The sequence below is a fragment of the Heterocephalus glaber genome, unplaced genomic scaffold, assembly GCF_053883595.1.
Source record: "Heterocephalus glaber isolate CG9 unplaced genomic scaffold, H.glaber_assembly_v1.0 deba00001479, whole genome shotgun sequence".
In the NCBI taxonomy this organism is placed as follows: Eukaryota; Metazoa; Chordata; class Mammalia; order Rodentia; family Bathyergidae; genus Heterocephalus; species Heterocephalus glaber.
Window position 1 is genome coordinate 10,206,818 of NW_028258316.1, and position 18,215 is coordinate 10,225,032.

The 18,215-nt window shown below is 46.8% G+C and overlaps 1 protein-coding gene across 6 annotated transcripts in view; it reads left to right on the forward strand.

The window, feature by feature from the left end:
- The window catches only part of Golga1 (golgin A1), a 62,961-nt gene extending 44,937 nt beyond the window's left edge, over window positions 1–18,024 (forward strand). For 5 of the 6 annotated variants that reach the window (XM_087182753.1, XM_087182757.1, XM_087182755.1 and 2 more), the window contains 10 exons: window positions 254–403; window positions 1,370–1,465; window positions 9,725–9,814; window positions 10,565–10,667; window positions 10,748–10,881; window positions 11,148–11,291; window positions 13,750–13,809; window positions 14,404–14,574; window positions 15,027–15,113; window positions 15,852–18,024. In XM_087182753.1, coding sequence (XP_087038879.1) covers window positions 254–403; window positions 1,370–1,465; window positions 9,725–9,814; window positions 10,565–10,667; window positions 10,748–10,881; window positions 11,148–11,291; window positions 13,750–13,809; window positions 14,404–14,574; window positions 15,027–15,113; window positions 15,852–15,932 — 1,116 coding nt within the window. In that variant the 3' untranslated portion in view covers window positions 15,933–18,024. Of the gene's footprint in view, window positions 1–253; window positions 404–1,369; window positions 1,466–9,724; window positions 9,815–10,564; window positions 10,668–10,747; window positions 10,882–11,147; window positions 11,292–13,749; window positions 14,261–14,403; window positions 14,575–15,026; window positions 15,114–15,851 lie in introns of those variants that run through there. The other variant, XR_015439741.1, reaches the window with a different exon arrangement.
- Window positions 18,025–18,215: the final 191 nt, after the last annotated feature.

An 18,215-nucleotide genomic window follows, 5' to 3' on the forward strand; every position in this document is an offset into this window, starting at 1 on the left:
AAGGCCCACTAAGTAGCATAAAGGAGGCCCATCCTAGGGTCCCTACACACCCCAAGGGTGCAGCAGTGGCAGCAAGACCAAAGCCTGGCTACACCTCCTGGGCAAGCCAGGCCCAGCAGCAACAGGCAGTCTGCAGGGGTTCTCAGCAACAGCGGAGGGTTGAGAGCTGTTTCCCCTGGGCCCCAGAAAGCCAGAGTAAGTCCTCCCTCAGGACACTTGTTCCTTGACTGACTGCCCTCTGGTTTTGCCGCAGGTGGCTGCAAACCAGGAGAGTAGCCTTGCGCAGCAGCAGGTCCTTGCCCTGAAGCAGCAGTGCACGGAGCGCACGTGTGCACTAGAGGCCCAGATCGTCGCCCTGCAGCAGGCACGCGTGGCTGACCAGACAGCCGCTGAGCACGCAATGGTGAATGAAGGGAGGGAGGTTGAGTTCAAGCATTGGGTCATGCGCTTGACTAGAAAAGCAACACTTTTGGGGATGGGGGAACCACTCCATAGATCTGTTCACACCTGAGTATTTGCTCCTGAGACTGGATGTAAAAAGCCTACTGTTGTTGTTTTTTTACCCAGGCCCTTCACACTTAGCTACATCTCCAGCTATTTTTTTTTAATTTTTATTTTGAAATGAGGTCTTGGTAAGTCACTAAATGACTTAGAGCCCTCCTACCTCAGCCTCCCATAGTGCTGGAATTGTAGGTATGCAGCACTGTGCCCAGCTAAAAGACTATTTTTTGTAGAAACTCAAATGCATTTTCTTTTCCTTGGACCCCTCAGGGACTTCCTGGTGCTTTCTGACCATTCTCCTCAGCTTCTTATTCTTTCTGAAATTCATATTGCTCCGTAAAAGCTCATATTGCTCATAATTTCCCCTGTTCCAGAGCCCCTCTCCCTATACCACAGTCCTGAGAAGCATTTTACTACTCCTTGTGAGGTTTGCTTTTTGTTGTTGTTGTTTTTCCTTTGGTGGTGCTGGGGATTTAACCCAAAGTCAAATGCTGTACCACTGAGCTACACCTCTACCCCCAGGAAGTTTTTTTTTCTCATTTGTTTGTTCTTTTTGTTTTGTTTGTTTGTTTGTTTCAGACATGGTAACACTATGAAGTTCAGGCAGGCCTTGAACTGACACTGTAGCCCAGGCTGGCCTCAAACTCACAGCAATTTTCCTGCCTCAGCCTCCCAGGTGCTGGGAATACAGGCGTGTACCACCACACCTGGCTCTTTTTTCTTTTCGTACCCCTACACTGTTGTCCCCTCTCACTTCTGTGTTAACTAAAAGAAAGTGTTTCAGAGGTGCCCTGCCAGAGAGAGGCTACGCCTCGGAGAAATGTGGCAATTAGGACTCCATCTTCTTACATGTCCACTTCATCTGCAGAGCGAGCTGGAGCGTGAACACACTGCCCTTCAGGAGAGCAGGAATGAATATGAACGTTCTTTACAGCATCATCAGATAGAACTGAAAAAGCTAAAGGTATTTATCTGATTGAGTCAGAGTTTGACAAAAGTGTTCGTATCTTACACCTGTGTTTGGAGTAGTGGCCAAGTGAAAGTCCCATACTTGAGTGGAGAAGAAATGAACTAGCATTTCTTTATTAACTTGGTTAGGAATCTGGTAGAAAATGGCATCCATTATGTCCTCTCTGGGACCTAGGACTGTAAGGAGAATTCTTCCCATTGAGCAGTTAGCACCACTGAGGCTAAAAGTGTCAGAAGTTTGCCCAGGCTGCATAGGGAGAGCTGGTGCAAGTCGGACCTGTGTCATTAGCATAGTTCCCTGAACATTGTGCTGTCAGATCGCCTCTGTGGCTTTTTTCAGTGGGGCAGATCAGGCAAGCCCTTGATAGGCCATGATGACCTTTACTTGTATCAAGGACCTTAGACAGAAATGAGGAAACAATCCGCTGGACCGTTACCCTTTCCTTTCTGAGCACTTGGTGCTTTAACCATACCCTGCCTCCTTCATTCCCTAGACACAACTGGTGGCCATGTGCTTATAGGGCCCCAGGCCCCTGGGCCCTTTCATCACACCTTGGGGTGATAGCTTAAGTAGACAAAATTGAAAATTTCAGCAGAAATTTAGAAAATAATAAAGACATAGGTTTTTCTGGGCATGGTGCCACATGCCTATTATCTCAACTACCTGGAGGTTGAAGCAGGAGGATTACAAGTTCCAGACCAGGTTGGGGACAGTAAGACCCTGTCTCAAAATAAAAAATAAAAGTGGGGGGCAGGGATTTAGCTCAGTGGCACTGTGCCTGCCTTGCAAGTGCAAGGTCCTGAGTTCCATCCCTGGTACCAAAAAAAAACCCCTCAAAAGTAGAAGATGGCGGTCTCCACGGTGAAAAGCTGCTGTGCACACAAAATAAAAGCTTAGAGCAAGATGAAAGCTAATTGAAGAACAAGTGGTTTCTTAGATAAGCTGTTCAGCTTCTCCCACACTGAATACAATGGCTTCTTCTGAGCACAGATTTTTCAAATTAAACATTAACGCTGAAGCTTTAAAAATTTGACCATTTCAAAAATGTTAATAAATTAAAAGTGTTGTTTGGGGCTGGAGATTTAGCTCAGTGGTTTCACTGCCTGTTGCATAAGCACAAGGACCCAAGTTCGATCCCCGGTACCAAAAAAAAAAAAAAAAAGTGTTGTTTTACTATTTAAAAAGATAGTATGTCTTGTCTAGTTTTATTGGAATTAGGTTATAGAACTGTGATTTAATATTTCATGCCATCATTGCTTAATAAAATGAAATTTTCAAACCTATATGTAGTGAAATAGAAGGCTTTGAATATATGTTGCAATTGGTACTTTTAAGGTAATGCCTCAGGATACATTTTGCATGTCTATTAAATCATCTTTATACTGTATATATGTATTGTAGCGGATAAAATCTTCAGTAATTCCAGCTTTGGAGAAACACTTCAGTATTCTTGAGCATAGCTAACCAGCAAACATAGACTATTTTAAAAGTGATATTTTAATGTTACAACTTTAATTACTGTATTGCTGTTTGAAATCCATATGCTTGTCAATGGGACCATATTTTTTGAAGAATTGTGCTTAGTACCTGTAAGGTTTTTTTTTTTGGTACTGGGGATCAAACTTGGGACCTTGAGCTTTCGAGGTAGGCAGCAGCACCACTGAGCTAAATCTCTAGTCCACCTATAGGTTTTTTTTAAATTGGTATATGTTTTTTGTTGTTGTTATTTGCTTGTTTGTTTGTTTTTTGGTCCCAGGGATTGAACTCGGGTCCTTCTACTTGCAAGGCAGGCGGCAGGCAGAACCACTGAGCTAAATCCCCAGCCCCGGTATATGTTTGCAGTACATTATAATTACATTCATTTTGGGAAATTGGTACATGTACTGAATATTTTATCTTGAATATTTTTGATACTATTTTCCTTCCCCTTCTAACTCTACCCTCCTCCTTTTCCCTCATCATCTTCCCCATCTCCAAGAAGTCTCATCTTCCTGTTTCCTACCATCTTTCCTTTATTTTATTATTTGTATTTTGGGTTTCTCATATAAGAGAACCTTGTGGTAATTAATCTGCATCTGATTTGTTTCACTATTTAACACTGTCTCAAGATAAATCCATTTTTGTACAGATGATTTGAATTTATCTTTTTTTTTTTTCCAAGGCAGAGCCTCACTGTGTGGTTCAGGCTGGCCTTGAACTCACTATGTAGCCCAGGCTGCCCTCGAACTTTCTGTGATCTTTCTGCCTCAGCCTCCTCAGTGCTATAGTTACAGGCTTGTGCCACCACACCCAGCTGAATTTATTGTTCTAGTGCCTGGTTATTCTTCTTCTTCTTTTTTTTTTTTTTTGTACCAGGGATCGAACTTGGGACCTTTCGCTTTTGAGGCAGGCTCCGGAACCACTGAGCTAAATCCCCGGCCCCTGAATTTATTGTTCTAAATGGCTGAATGATACTCTGTTGTGTAAATATACCACATTTTCATTATCCATTGGTCTTGTTAGACATCCAGGCTGCTTCTATACTTTGGCTATTGTGCACTGTGCTCCTGTAGACATGTATGCATATATTACTGTGGTACTATTTCTTTTACTTTTTTGGGAAAATACTCAGGAGAAGCATAGCTGAGTTGAAAATACAGTAGTTTCATAAAAATGAAGTAATAAAAATGTGTTTTAACTTGAAAAAAAAAAAAAAAAGCAATGGGGGCTGGGGATTTAGCTCAGTGGTTTCGCCGCCTGCTGCACAAACGCAAGGACCCAAGTTCGATCCCTCGTACCAAAAAAAAAGCAGTGGGAGGCCAGGCATGGTGGCAGACACCTGTAATCCCAGCATTCAGGAGGCTGAGGCAGGAGGATGACAAGTTCAAGCCCAGCCTGGTTAACTTAGTGAGACCCTGTCTCCAGATAAAATACAAAAGGTTTAGAGGAGCACCAGTTGCCTACCATGCTTAAGGCCCTAGGTTTAATCCTCAGTAGCATGCACACACTTTTATCAGCCAGTGCTAACTAAAGAGAGAATTAGTAAAATAGAAGAAAGGCAGAATATGCTGTCTAAAATGAAGCACTGAAAAAAAAGAAAGAGAAATCACAGGACACAGGAAGATGTTTTAGAGTGTGTTTGTGGATTCCCAAAAAGGCAATTGCTGAAGAAATCCAAACAGGATAAATTTTAAAATCCATATGCATACATGTATGGTAGACTAAAGAAAGCTAATAAAACAAAGAATCCTCAATAGACATGTACTAAAGAAAATATTAAAGGATATCTTTTAGTTAAAGGAAGATCTAGGGCCAGGCTGCAGCTCAGCGGCACCACAACTGCCCAGCAAGTCCAAGATCCTGAGTTCGATCTCCAGTACCACAAAAAAAAAAAGGAATATTCTAGATAGAAGTACAGAAATGTAAGGAAGTAAGAAGAAACTAAGAACAAATTTAAATGGTCTTTATGAAAAATAAGGATTTAATAAATATTTAATGTAAAATAAAATATACAATGAAAATAACCCACATCAGGTGAGATACGTGCTGTCAGTATTATTAGCCTTTTGTATTGCCAGGGAGTCAGATACCAAATAAGCCTAGACTGTGGCTCAGGGTGTAGCACAGTGGTAGTGTGTCTTTATCATGCAGTATGCTCTGGGTTCAATTCCCAGCACCAAAAAGAAAAAAAAGACTGGACTTTGATAAGACAGATGCATGTTGTAATCTCTAGACTCATCACTGTAAAAGTAATACCAGAATGTATAACTACCAGAATTTCAAAGGGAAAAAGGGGCTTTTAAAAAGTCAGTCCAGGCCAGGGATTTAGCTCAGTGGTTCTGCCACCTGCCTAAAGCACAAGGTCCCGAGTTCGATCCCTGGTACCAAAAAAAAGTCAATCAAAAATAGAAAACAGGTTAAACAATGAATATAAATTAGAAGACAAGCTGGGCATGGTGGCATACACTTGCAATGCAAGGGCTCTGGGAGGCTGAGACAGGAGCATTACAAGTTTGAACCCAGCTTGGGCAGCTTAGCAACTTTGTGAGACTTGTTCTCAATGAAAGATAAAAATATTCTTAGTAGATACCACCAAGCATGGTGGAGCACTCCTGTAATCCCAGCACTCAGGGCTGAGGCAGGAGGCCATGAGTTTGTGGCCAGCCCAGACTACATAGTGAATTCAAGCCCAGCCTTGTGAGATTTGTCTCAAAAAAAAACCCAAAACCTTAATGGACATATATAGAGCCCTAGTCTCAATAGTTGCAAAAAAAATATGTACACTTTTTCATGCATACAAAGAATAGCTGGAAAGACTAACCATAAAGCAAGTCTCACAAAATTTCAATGAATTAAAATCATATAGAGTATGTTCTCTGACCACCATGAATTGAAGTAAAAATAACAAAAAATATAGAAAAGCCAGCCATGTGGTGATGCATGCATTCACTCTAGTAGTCTGGAAGGCTGAGGCAGAAGGATTGCAAGTTCAAGCCCAGTCTGGACAATTTAACAACCTAATAAGACCATGTCTCAAAATTTAAAAAAAGCTGGATGTGGTAATGCATGCCCAGCACACTGGAGGTTGAAGCAGGAGGATCGCCATGAATTGGATGCCAGCCTGGGCTACATAGTAAATTCAGGACCAGTCTGAACCACATAGTGAGACCATCTCAGAAAAGCTGGGCATGGTGGCACATGCTTGTAATCCCAGCCTTTGGAAGGCTGAGGAAGGAGGATTACCATGAGTTCAAAGCCAGCCTAGACTATACAGCAAGATTGGCTCAAAAAGTTAAATATAAATAAATAAATAATGGCTGGGAATGTAGCTCAGTACAAAGGCCCTGTGTTCAATCCCCAGTAATGCAAAACAAAAACCTTATATGTATGTTTGCAGTTAAGAAATACATTTCCAGATCACCCACAGGTTAAAGAAATCACAGTGGAAATTAGAAAACATTTAGAAATAAAGGCTCATGTAGATAAATCTGTATATCAAAAGTGGGGCCAGGGATTTAGCTCAGTGGTTCTGCTGCCTACCTCGCAAGCACAAGGTCCCCAGTTTAATCCCCCGTACCAAAAAGAAAAAAAGCTCACGCAATCCAGAAGCAGGCAGAACAGCAGGGATTGCTCCTTCCTCTCACTTCCAGTCTCCCTGGAGCATCCCCTGTTGGCAGGGATTAACACAGAGCCAGCTGGCTGGACAGAAAGGCAGTTTGCAGCATCTCAAATTCAGATGTGGGCTGAGGGGCAATAACTCAAAAAGCAGCACATGTGGGCCATTTTAATGTGGCTAACTTCCAGATGTTTGAGAAGTTGTCTGGATATTTAGAGTTTGAAACTGTTTTGGTCATATAATTCTCTGGATGGTTTCAGTCCTTTGATATTCTGACTTGTTTTATGACCCAACCAGTAGTCCATCTTGGCAAATATTTCATTGCACTTGAACATATATTATGCTGTTTTTAGGTAGAATGTTCTATAAATGCTCATTAAGTCAAGTTGGTTGATAGCATTATTAGAATCTACACACTTTCTCATTGACTTATTTATTACTTATTCCATCAGTTCCTGAGAGGCGTATGCTAAATCCTCACCTATGATTGTGGATCTGCCTCTTTCTCCCTTTATTTCTATCCATCTTTGCTTCACGTATTTCAAAGCACTGGAATTTAGTGCACATAGAATTAGAATTCTTTTCCCCACCAGCCCTTTGCTGTCTCCCTCTCCACCCCATCCCCCTCTCTCTGGGTCTCACTAAGTAGCCCAGGCAGGCCTCAAACTTACAGACCTCCTGCCTCAGCCTTCCAGAGAGCTGGGATTACAGACACATGCAGCCACACCCAGCTAGAACATTTTTATTTTAATTTTTCAATGCAGCTATTCCCTGAGCCCCTGCCAGCCTCATCCCCAGGTTCAGAGAACTGCCCCAGATGGGTAGCCTGGTGGCTCCTGCCAGGTGCAGGCCGTGCTTTCTGCTGTAACAGATGTGGGCTGAAAGTATCGACCTTAATCCCTATAGTCAGGTCTTATGTGGCTCTAGCATGGACTCTGGAGCCCTATATAGCCAGTATGCCAGCCTAGTCCCTCATGATTCTTGGAATCTGTTTTTCCCTTTTTTTTCAAACTTGGGAGCAGTGCTCTCTTGAGATAGGGTCTTCTTTGTACTTCAGGCTGGCCTTGAACTAGCCTCATAAGTGCTAGGATTACAGGCATGCACCATGCCTGACCATTTTTCCTTTTCTGGTTTTTGTTTTTTTGTTTTTTGTTTTTTGGTATCGAGGATCGAACTCAGGTCCTTGTGCTTGCACAGCAGGTGGCAAAACCACTGAGCTAAATCCCCGGCCCCATTTTTCCTTTTCTGAATTGAAGATGGTAATGACCTCTTGAGGATGGATCAAAAACGGCCAAAGATGAAAGTTGACTAGGGCCCCTCCCCAGCATGAAGGTGCTGTGGGTCTCTACTTCCTGCCTGACCCATGTTCCTGTCTTACACACAAATGCCTCTTTCCTTCCCCAAATGTCTCCTGAACTGCCCCGAGAAAGCTCCTGGGGAGGCACAGCATCCTGTCACCCTCCCCTCCTGGACCTTCTCGTCCTCTCTACCCAGGTGAAACCTCTTACTCCTCCCTCCGTATCCACACAGCCTCTCCCTAAACCCACAGTGGAAGCAGGGCATTGTTTTAGGGCATTCTGCAGCCCCACCTCCAGCCTCTGGAGTCCTGCCCAGGTTTCCTTTGTCTACCAGAAGTAGACTCATAGGAGGGCAATTCCACCCTCTCCTGTGTAGGGGCCCTCGTGCCACAGCATACCTGGGGAGATTTCCTGGCAAGAGTTGGACAGCTCACAAAGCCGGAAAGACCAGTTGGGCTGGAACTGCCACCTGCACTGACCTGTCTCTTCCCCTGTGGCTGTTCCTGCCTTTTTCCTCCTGCAGAATTCATCCTCCAGGTGACAGGCAGCTCCAGGCTTAGGACATTGCAGCCAAGCAACCCCAGGACAGCCAGGCATCTCCCACTCAGCCTCAGCATCCCAATAAAGAAGGGTCCCAATAGAAGAGATTCTGTTGATTCATCTTGAATGACAGATTCATCTTAGCATGAATTTACTTGATCAGAGGGATGAGATACTGTGATTGGCCAGGACTAACTCACAATTAGGGTACTGTTATTGATGGCCCTACTAGAGCCATGTGGAATTTCAGAGTGGGACTGGGGGATAGCAGTGAAGTCACTTATTCCCAAAAGCAGGGCCTTGTGGCTAGACCGAGATGGCAGACATCACCTTGTGCTCTCTCCAGGGCATCCCCCTTTCCAGAGTTCAGGCACCCGAGAACTCACATTTTGCACCTGGGGACTTCATTGGGGAGCATGGTCTTGGAAGGTGTTTTTGTCCCAGGGGTGGTCCCTGTGCTCTGGACAGGACCAGCCACATGATCCTGATTTTGTGGGAAATGCTCTGGTTGGGAAAGTCCAATATTCAAAGGCCCTGGGTCTGACCAGATCCTGGCTTTCAGTCTGGCTCAGCCACTTACTATCTCTGGGCCCTTGGGCAAATCACTTAACCTCCCAGAGCCTCATTTTTCTCTCCTATAAAATGGTGGGGTCATTTTGGCTAGGTGTGGTGACACATGCCTGTAATCCCAGAACTCTGGGAAGCTGAGGGACGAGGTTCAGAAGTTCAACCCTGGCCTGGGTGACTTAGTGAGACCTGTCTCAGAAGGGCAAGGGGGTCATTTTGATGAGTCAGTGGTATTTTCTGTATTAAAATTCAGTATTGGGCAAGGGATGTAGCTCAGTCGTGCCACGCCTGCCTGGCAAGTGCAAGGTCCTGAGTTCAACATCTGGTATCAGGAAAAAAAAAATAGTGAACTTTACTTTATTTTTCTCTCAGTACTGGGGATCAAACTCAGGACCTTATGCTTGCTAGGCAAGTGCGGTGCCACTGAGCTGAATCCCCAGCCCTAAAATTGAGTATTTGCTTATTATATTTTCTTTAACCTGATTGCTCCAGTGACCACTCCATTCACACAGGCCTAAGAGTCTTCTGTGTTGATTGCTTTAGACGAGGGGTAGCTCTCCCAAGTTTGGGCCCTACTCTGCTGGGGCCTGGCTGGTGTGCCCAGATGAGTGTCCTGCAGTGGTGTCCTGTTTCCAGACATCAGTGGGACAGGGAAGCAGGAAGAATGCTAGTGCTAGTCTAGCCCAGCAAGGCAGTGCCTTTCTGTAAACTGAGTCTTGAAACTCCATCTCCTACTTGTTGTCTGTATTGTAGGAAGAGTGGAGCCAAAGAGAAATTATGAGCGTGGCCATGGCTCAGGCCCTGGAGGAGGTGCAGAAACAAAGGGAAGAGTTCCAGCAACAGGTGGGCCCTGGAAGATCTGAGGTGTGGGTCAAGGTGGTGATGTCCCCCAGCCCCCGCAGTGTGTCCATCAGAGAGCCCCCTTCTGTCATGGACACAGCTGTCAGGGAATGCAGTGGTCTGCATGATGCCCTGTAGTCTCTTAAGAGCTGGGAGCACATTAAAAAAAACCTCAGTCCATAGGATGCCTCTTTCGGGTTTTGAGGGTCAGTTATTGGTGGTATTAACATTACCTGGAAAAAGCCCTCAGCAGCAACCTGCAGCTCTGATTCTGTGAGGTGGGCCCTCACTATCCCCACCCCAAAGGCTGCCTTAGGGTGGGTTGAGCTCTGAACAGAAAGTGTGGCAAAAGCCTGCCTCTGGAGACAGTGTCTGGCCCAGCCTTGATGGTTCACTGGCACTCTAGGCCTTGTGAGTCGGTGACTGACACCTCTAAGTCTCAGAGTCACCACTGAAAAGACCTTCTAGACACTGAAACAAGGTGATCCACTTGAGAAACTATGGTCACGACAGCACTGGAAAGCTGGGCAGAGCAGCCAAGTTTGTGGCCCTGGGGACAGGCAGACGGTTACCTCCCAGCAGAGCAGGGGGAATAGATTGGTACATGTCCACAGGACAGAGGTTACCCTGGGTTTGTTGCACGCTATGGACTTGAGGAAGATTTTCTGGGCACCAAGGGTAGTAGATGAGTAGAGGTCCCTGTGGGAAGGGAGTGATGCTGCCAGCCCCATCTCATGCTAGTTTCTCCCCAAGGCTGCTGAGCTAACAGCCACAATCGATGAGAAGGAGCAGATTCTGCAGGAAAAGGCCAAGGTGCTTCTCCAGAAGGAGGAGGAGATCCTCCAGTTGAAGAAAGGTGAATGTTGACCCTGCCCACCCAGCACACAGCAGCCTGAGTCTCAGGGGTCACACCAAACGTTCCCTCTCCCACCCCAGGTCACGACTCTGCCCTGCTGCAGATGCACCAGCTCCAGAGTGAGCTGGAGGCCCTGAGGAGTTGCAGAGCCCAGGAGGCTTCCCCAGCAGAGGCACAGGAGGACCTGCTAAGGCTGGAGGACCCAGAGCCATGCGTAAGTGAAGCCCTGTGTCACAGCGGGACCAGGCCTCACCACAGCACCCTTTCTTTGTGGTAGAGTGGAGGCAGCACGGAAGGGCAGCTGTCCCTTGGGAAGGCACTGCATGGGTTTCTCTCATATTGACCTCTGGTTCCTGGCCAGCCAACTGTCAAAGCACACCAGCCCACAGCCGTGGAACAACCAGGCTCTCCTCCCCACAGCTGTGGCTTAGCTTCAGTACTACCTGTCCTGGCCCTCAACCTGCTGCTACCACCCTGTAGGTGACTGTGAAGGCTGCACAGGACCCTATGTACCAGGATCCCCTTGCAGAAGGAACACCAAATGGTCAGGTGGGGGCCATAGATCTAGGGCAGCTACAGAAGGAGAAACAGGACTTGGAGCAGCAGCTTACAGAGAAAAATAAGGTGAGGATGCCTTGTCCTGTGTGTCTCTAGTCCATCCCTGCCCTTGAGATTTGATCTTGCCCTCGCATTTGATCTTAGCCAAAAGGCTGAGAACCAGCTGACCTTGCTCTCAAAAGGGCTTCCTTTTGCTTTTCATCTTCCGCTCACTGTTGCCTTATCTTTCCTGAAGTTCCCTCAAGCTACTATCCAGAGTGTCAAGAGCCCAGGTGTTCTCACTGTTCTGCTGTTCCCAGCTAGGGTTGATAGCGCTGGCCTTGGCCTCCAAGGGCATTTGAGGGCAGGGGTGAAAGGAAGGTGTATGTTAACTGTCCTGTAAACAGTCTGGGGTTTGGTGGGGGCCCCAGTGAGTTCAGCATCTTGTTCATCCTGGTTTGTAGAGGGCCCTCTAGAGCTTATTGTGCTATTGCTCTGGCCTGAAATCCTACCCCCAAATTTGGGTGGGACAGGTATTATATATATAACAAAGTGAAGAGGTATTCATCCCCCTTTCATTTAATCTCTTACTGTGAAATATAAAATACACAGAAAAGTATAGAGTAAATGTGTGGCTCAGTGGACTAAAACAAAGCAAACACCTGGGCCTGCCTGGCATGAAGCAGGACGTGGCCAGCATCCCAGAGGCCAGACTTCCTTCGGTCCCTCACATCTCCCAGGGACTGAGACTCTGCTGTTCTGATTGTCCTACCTCAGCTCACATTCTGGAATTCTAGTTTCATTTTGCCTGTTAGTGATTTGCCCTTGCGATGGGCAACCTCTGTCCTTGCTGGCCGAAGAGCTTTTCTACCCTCCTTACATAGCTCATAGTAGCCACTCCCTGGTCACCATCCTCAATTCTCTGGCCCCTCTCCCTGTCCTCAGGCTGTGCTGGCCAAGCCTCCGCCCCATACCTGTAGCCACAGAACCACAATGGGCTGGAGACCACTGTCCCCAGGTAATGTCTCCCAGCAGTCCTGCCACTCTGCACACACTGTACCCTGTGCTGCCTTCCTCTCCACTTCACTTCTGCCTTCTCGCTTCCACTTTCAGGCCCACCCCTTCATGTTCCCCCTCCTGCTGTCCCTGCATCCCAGGACACCCAGGCCAGACTTCAGTTTCCCCATATTCCTAGCTTCTGCTGTCATCTTTTCCCTCTCAGGAAATATCCAAACTCTGGAAGTCGTCCCCAGCCCATGACCCCTTTCCCACCCTTCAAACTGTACCCTGAATCAGCTGCTTCTCTTTGCCACTGTCACCATAGTCTCTTCTCTAGAATTTGGCGCTGGGTTTCTGTCTGCTTTTGTTGTCGCTCCTCTTTCCCAGCCTGATGACTTCCCATGTCTCAGTGCAAGTCAGAGGCCTTGCAGTGGCCGGCAAAGCCCTATGTGATCAGCCCTTTCCACCTCTCCTTCTCGGATCCTGTCACCTCCTCTCAGCCTGTTAGCCCGAAGTACTTGCTCACCTCAGGGCCTTTCCCTGCTCTCTCACTGTATCCATGAGGGCTGCCCTGCCACCCAGGCATATCTCCCCACCAGAACTCCCCAACCTCTTACCTTGCTGTTTCTCTTTTCCCTCTTTTCAGCAGAAATTGTGTCTTTTTATAATGTTTCCTCCAGCCTCCAAGGACAGTACTGGCATTTAGTAGGGACTCAATCAGTAATTATCAGATGAATTAATGAGTGGGAAAGCAAGCAACATGAGGTAAAATAGCAGTATACTTCCAGAAGAATTTCCAGCCTCATATTCAACCAAGAAAATACAAATCTGGGCATGATGATGCATGCCTGTAATCTCAGCACTCAGGAGGGTGAGGCAGGAGGATTGCTGCCAGTTAGAGGCCAGCCTGGATTACATAGCAAGACCCTGTCTCAAACAAAACAAAAAAGATCTAAAGCCCAGCTTTGGTGGGTTACACAGAAAAATTATAACCTTTTACATTGTTCAAAATAACATTGCAGATTATTTCAGGAGGGTGGTAGTGATGTGAACCCTATATTCTGGCCCAAGCGTCCTACTTGGGGATCATAGCACACTGGTGGAGTTCAGAAGGCCTGAGCACATTGCCACGGTTCGGTCCCGTGCTTGGGCCCTTAGGACCGAGCCCACAGGAGCTGGCAGGCAGCACTGGGGATTCCTGTCTTGCAGGGGAACATGGCGAAAGGCCTCCCCCGTGTGACCTGGGCAGGCCAGGGTATGGAGGGCAGGAACCCAGGATCACACACAAGTGTTTAACACCTTATACAGCTTCTTGGGAGGACCTCTAAAGGCAGACTTGTGCCAGGTACTCAGGATGCCAGGGGTGTCTTTTTTTTTTTTTTTTTGGTACCGGGGATTGAACTCAGGACCTTACGCTTTCAAGGCAGGCGGCAGAACCACTGAGCTAAATCCCTGGCCCCTAGGGGTATCTGTTGTTTTCTTCACCCCTGGAAAACGGTGACCTGCACCTCTTAACTGCTGGCTGTGGTGGGTGGGTTTGTCTCAGACCATAAAGCAGATGCAGCAGAGGATGCTGGAGCTCAGGAAGACACTGCAGAGGGAGCTGGTGAGTGCCCATGCTGTTTGCCCCCCAGACCCCCACAGCCTGTCCTTGGCCTGCTCCCAGCCCATCCTGCCTCCAGGGCCTTCCCAGCTCCAGCCCACACACACACACCCTGCCCCGCAGCAGCCCTGCCAGCATGAACACTCCCCTGAGAAGTGGCATTAAGGCCTTGGCCCTCCACCCCTGTGCTGAGTCCTTACCTGCGAGGGGGGCTTGCTTGGGAAGTCAGTGTGGTGGTGTTGGCAGTGTGTATGTCGCAAGTGATTGGCCCAAGCAGGACAAGAACAGCGCCCTGTTCCAGGCTGGCGTGCTCACTGTTCTGGGGTCACATCCTTGACATGGATAAAGAAATGTGACTTCACTCCTTGTCTCAGCTGTCAGCCCCACCTGGACTATCTGAGCTGTTCTTCCTGGGGGCCTTTGGGCCTGCCAGGTGCAGGGAGGTGGAGGAACGGTAAGGGACTGCAGTAGCCGGGCATCTCCCCTGGGTTGTAGTTGCTCTTGAGGAATCCATGAGTTTCTGGAGTCAGATTCTCCTTCCCAGCCTGTGTAATGGCCACTGTCTGCCCATAAAAGACCTTTCTGTTGGTTTTTCAGAAAATCAAACCCGACAGTGAGCTTTTTGAAGTCCGGGAGAAGCCAGGCCCCGAGATGCCAAACATGGCTCCCTCTGTCACAAATAACGCTGACCTGACAGATGTCCGAGAAATCAACTTCAAGTACCTTAAACATGTTGTTTTAAAGTTCATGTCCTGTCGAGAATCTGAGGTAAAGAGCTCCTGAGCTAACATTTGGGTTTTGGGCCTAGCCCTGTGGAGTTAGCCCTGCTTGGCCTCCCGATCATCCCACTCCTTCCTCTCTCCCAGTCCATGTGGATACCTGGCCATTCCTCCCACCACCCTTGGCCTGCAGATTGAGCAGTAGCAGGGAGCTGGCTCCTGGGGAAGATGTGGGCTTCCCTTCTCAATTCCAGCTCCAGTGCTGAGCCAAGTCCTGGGAACAGGTCTGCTCAGGTTGCTGGGTCTTGCCAGTACCCCAAATGAAAGGTGGGAGGGGCAGAGTAAGAACACATTGTTGCTGTCAGACCTCAGAAGGCATGAACTTCACCTTCCACCTAGTCCTTGTTAACCAAGGCAACAGGAAATGCTGCCATTTAGCTCCCCAGACTTCCTGCCCCACTCCCACCAAAGCCCATGGCAGCAAAGCTTATTTTGTTTCAGGCTTTTCATCTTATCAAAGCTGTTTCAGTGTTGCTGAACTTTTCTCAAGAGGAAGAGAATATGCTTAAAGAAACCCTGGAATATAAGGTAGGCTTCTCTGATCCGCTGTTTTAGTCACTCTTCCCACCACAGGCAGATAAAACCACAGCTGTTTTCTTGCTTAGTTGCTTGGGGTGATGACTTGATCTGGTGGTACTGAGGACATCCTTTGTGCCCAAATGTCTGTCTGACTTCCAGACTGAATTTTTCAAAGACTTTCTTTGATAGTACTTCATCAACCACTCCAGGTTTGGCCTAGCACCTAGGCCTTAAAAAGGACTGGGAGGCTACCATAGTGGCACATGCTTGTAACCCAGCACTCAGCAGGCTGAGGCAGGAGGATCGCCACCATCTGAGGCCAGCGTGGGCTACATAGTTCAAGGCCGGCCTGAACTGTATTTCGAGACCTGTCTCAAAAGGGGGGTGGGGAGGGGCTGCAAGTATAGCTCAGTAGCAGAGCACTTGCCTAGCATGTGCAAGGCTCCAGGTTCGATTCCCAGCACCACCAAAAAAATTTCAAAAGCACTTGAATAAATGCTGTAACAGTGAAAATTTCCTAAAATTCTACCACCTCATTCTCATCTACCCACTTTCTTTCACTTCCTTCCCTTACTTAGAATGGGCTCCTCACACAGCAGACTGGGTACTGGAACCATCTTCATCCTCTGCTCAAAGCCAGTCAGGATGCCTGGAGGGCAGAGCCGATGCCCCAGGGAAGGGGAGGGGCTGTTCCTGCCACCTCTCCACCCACCCTACTTCTCAAGAGCCTTTTTGTTTCACACACAGATGTCCTGGTTTGGGTCCAAACCAGCTCCGAAGGGCAGCATCCGGCCATCTATCTCAAACCCTCGGATACCATGGTCCTAGAGGAACCACCCAGGGATTAGCTCCGTGGCTTGACACCTTTTTCTGTGAAAAGAACACTGACATACCACTCTGGGTGGGTTTTTAATCACTGTAACTGCAGTATTTTGTACTTGTGTCTAAACACTGTTTACAAGACTTAAGGCCCACCTCCCTGCAGAACTGACATGAACCTCAGGAGGGAGCTGATCCGATGTCATTCTGGTCACCAAATGAGGGTCCCAGCACTACCCAGATTTCCAGAGTGCTGCTAACACCCAGTCCTGGCCAGCTTACATCTGTACTCGAGTCCTCTTAACATTAGCACTTAAAGCTGAAGCAAGCGGTAAGCATGTCAGGAGGCAGCTGACTCATCGTGCAGGGGATACTGGAGGGAGAAACTGCCCTTTGGAGTGGCGCCCAGCAGGCTAGCCCCATCTGCTCCTCCATGGAAAGCCACCTCAAAAGGATGACTTCATAGCTCTCTCATAGTGTTTGGGCTCAGAAGAGTTAGTTAGAAGAGGCTTTTAACCCTTCCTCTCAAGAACACATCATTTCAGTTTCCCAAACCACCTACAACCTGAGATGGGTCCATCTTTTAAGATATTCTGGGCCTGAATGGATTAATGAAGAATATGCAACTTTCTGATGGTATCTCCATTTTGCTTAGAACTAGCAAACAGATAAAAGACCCCAAGTATAGTACCAAATACACTCAATTGCCTTTTTAATGAATGTACTTGTGTTGGATAGGTTGCTGGTAAACCATTTTAAACTATTTTTTATAGCTAAACTTCTTTGCTATTATAAACATAACTTCTTTATTATAAAATCCATTTAATTGGTATTCTTAAAGGAAAACCAGAGCATCAAGAGGAAACTATTTATAAAACTAGGGTTCCTGTCCCTTTGTAATTTTGCCAGCCTTCTGGGGAACATGCTCTCTGAAGCAGTGGTGGTATTTCATCTGCTTCGTTCTTAATTCTGTCATTCTACCACTGAGCAAATGTTAATCACACCTTTTTACTAAAGGACAATCTGCTGGATTTCAACAAAAGTAGCAGCTGTCCCTTCTTGCCCCAACCTTGACCAAAACATTAGAGGCCACCTATCTTGTTTGCAGAACCATCCCTCCCTCCCACCCTACCCCTCTACTTAAGGTGACACTACATTCACACCTGGCATCCACACAGCCACAGCTCGCTGCAGTACTTGATAGCACACACACACCTCTGGCAACAGCTGACAAACACTTATGCGTTGCCACACTTCTTGTGGAGAAGCCACATCAGCAAACCTAAAGGGCAACTGTTTTATGGTTTGATGAAAGTTTCATTGGCAAATAAACTGAATTAACTAGAGCTCCTAGATTTATTATCATTTTCTAACTATTTACACTCTTACGTCTCTCAGTTATGCTTAAGGTCAAGAATATATATATACACACAAAAACAAAATCCCATAGAAAAGTACTTGCAGAATTTACCCACTGAAGTTCCAGGTGTTATCAAGCCAGGACATTGCCACTTTAGCCCAGCTAAGGCTTTGCCATCCAGAAGAGTCATTCTCCTGTCACCTAGATGTGGCTCTTCTTGCAGAGTCTGTGCCCTTTAGAGTGCTACCTCCCATTTAGGTGGGACAGGAAACAGGAGTCCCTTCTGTTCTCTGAGTAAGAGGTAGTGTCTTATCAAAGTAGGATTTCCTCCCCTCCAGCTATTCCAGAAGCAAAGCCTCAGGGCGCCTGGGTAGTCAGTCCATGGCTTGCCACCTGTGGCCGCTGTCCCTTCCTCTATCCCTTGCACTGTCTCACCCCACCCCCACTCCCCAGCAGTTTGAAGTTGACTGGCTAAGGGAAGACTCCCTCTGACTAGGCTTTCTTCTTGCATGTTGACTTTCCTTCAGCTTTAAGGGGAAGAGTGGAATACATACTCCAAGTGATTTAATGCACTTTTACTTGTATAAAACTTTCTGTGATAGACAGTATATATACCCCTTTATATAAGCATTGGATCTTGATCTCCCAGTGTTGTAAATAGGGATTGTATAATCTAAAACCTGCTGTAGAAAACTCATTTGTGGTGCAATACATTTTTTGATTAAAACTCTTTAAGCCAGATGCAGCTGCAGTGGGTTTCACTTGATACGGTTTGGTATGTCAGTGTTTCCTTGACTGTTAAATCTAGTACATTGTATCGTGTACTTAAAACTTCAAGGGCTACACCTGTATCTTTCAGAAGGCTCCTCCCCAGACTGAGTTTGGGCAAATAAATATGTGTGATTTTAATGAAACCAATAGCCTAGTCCTAC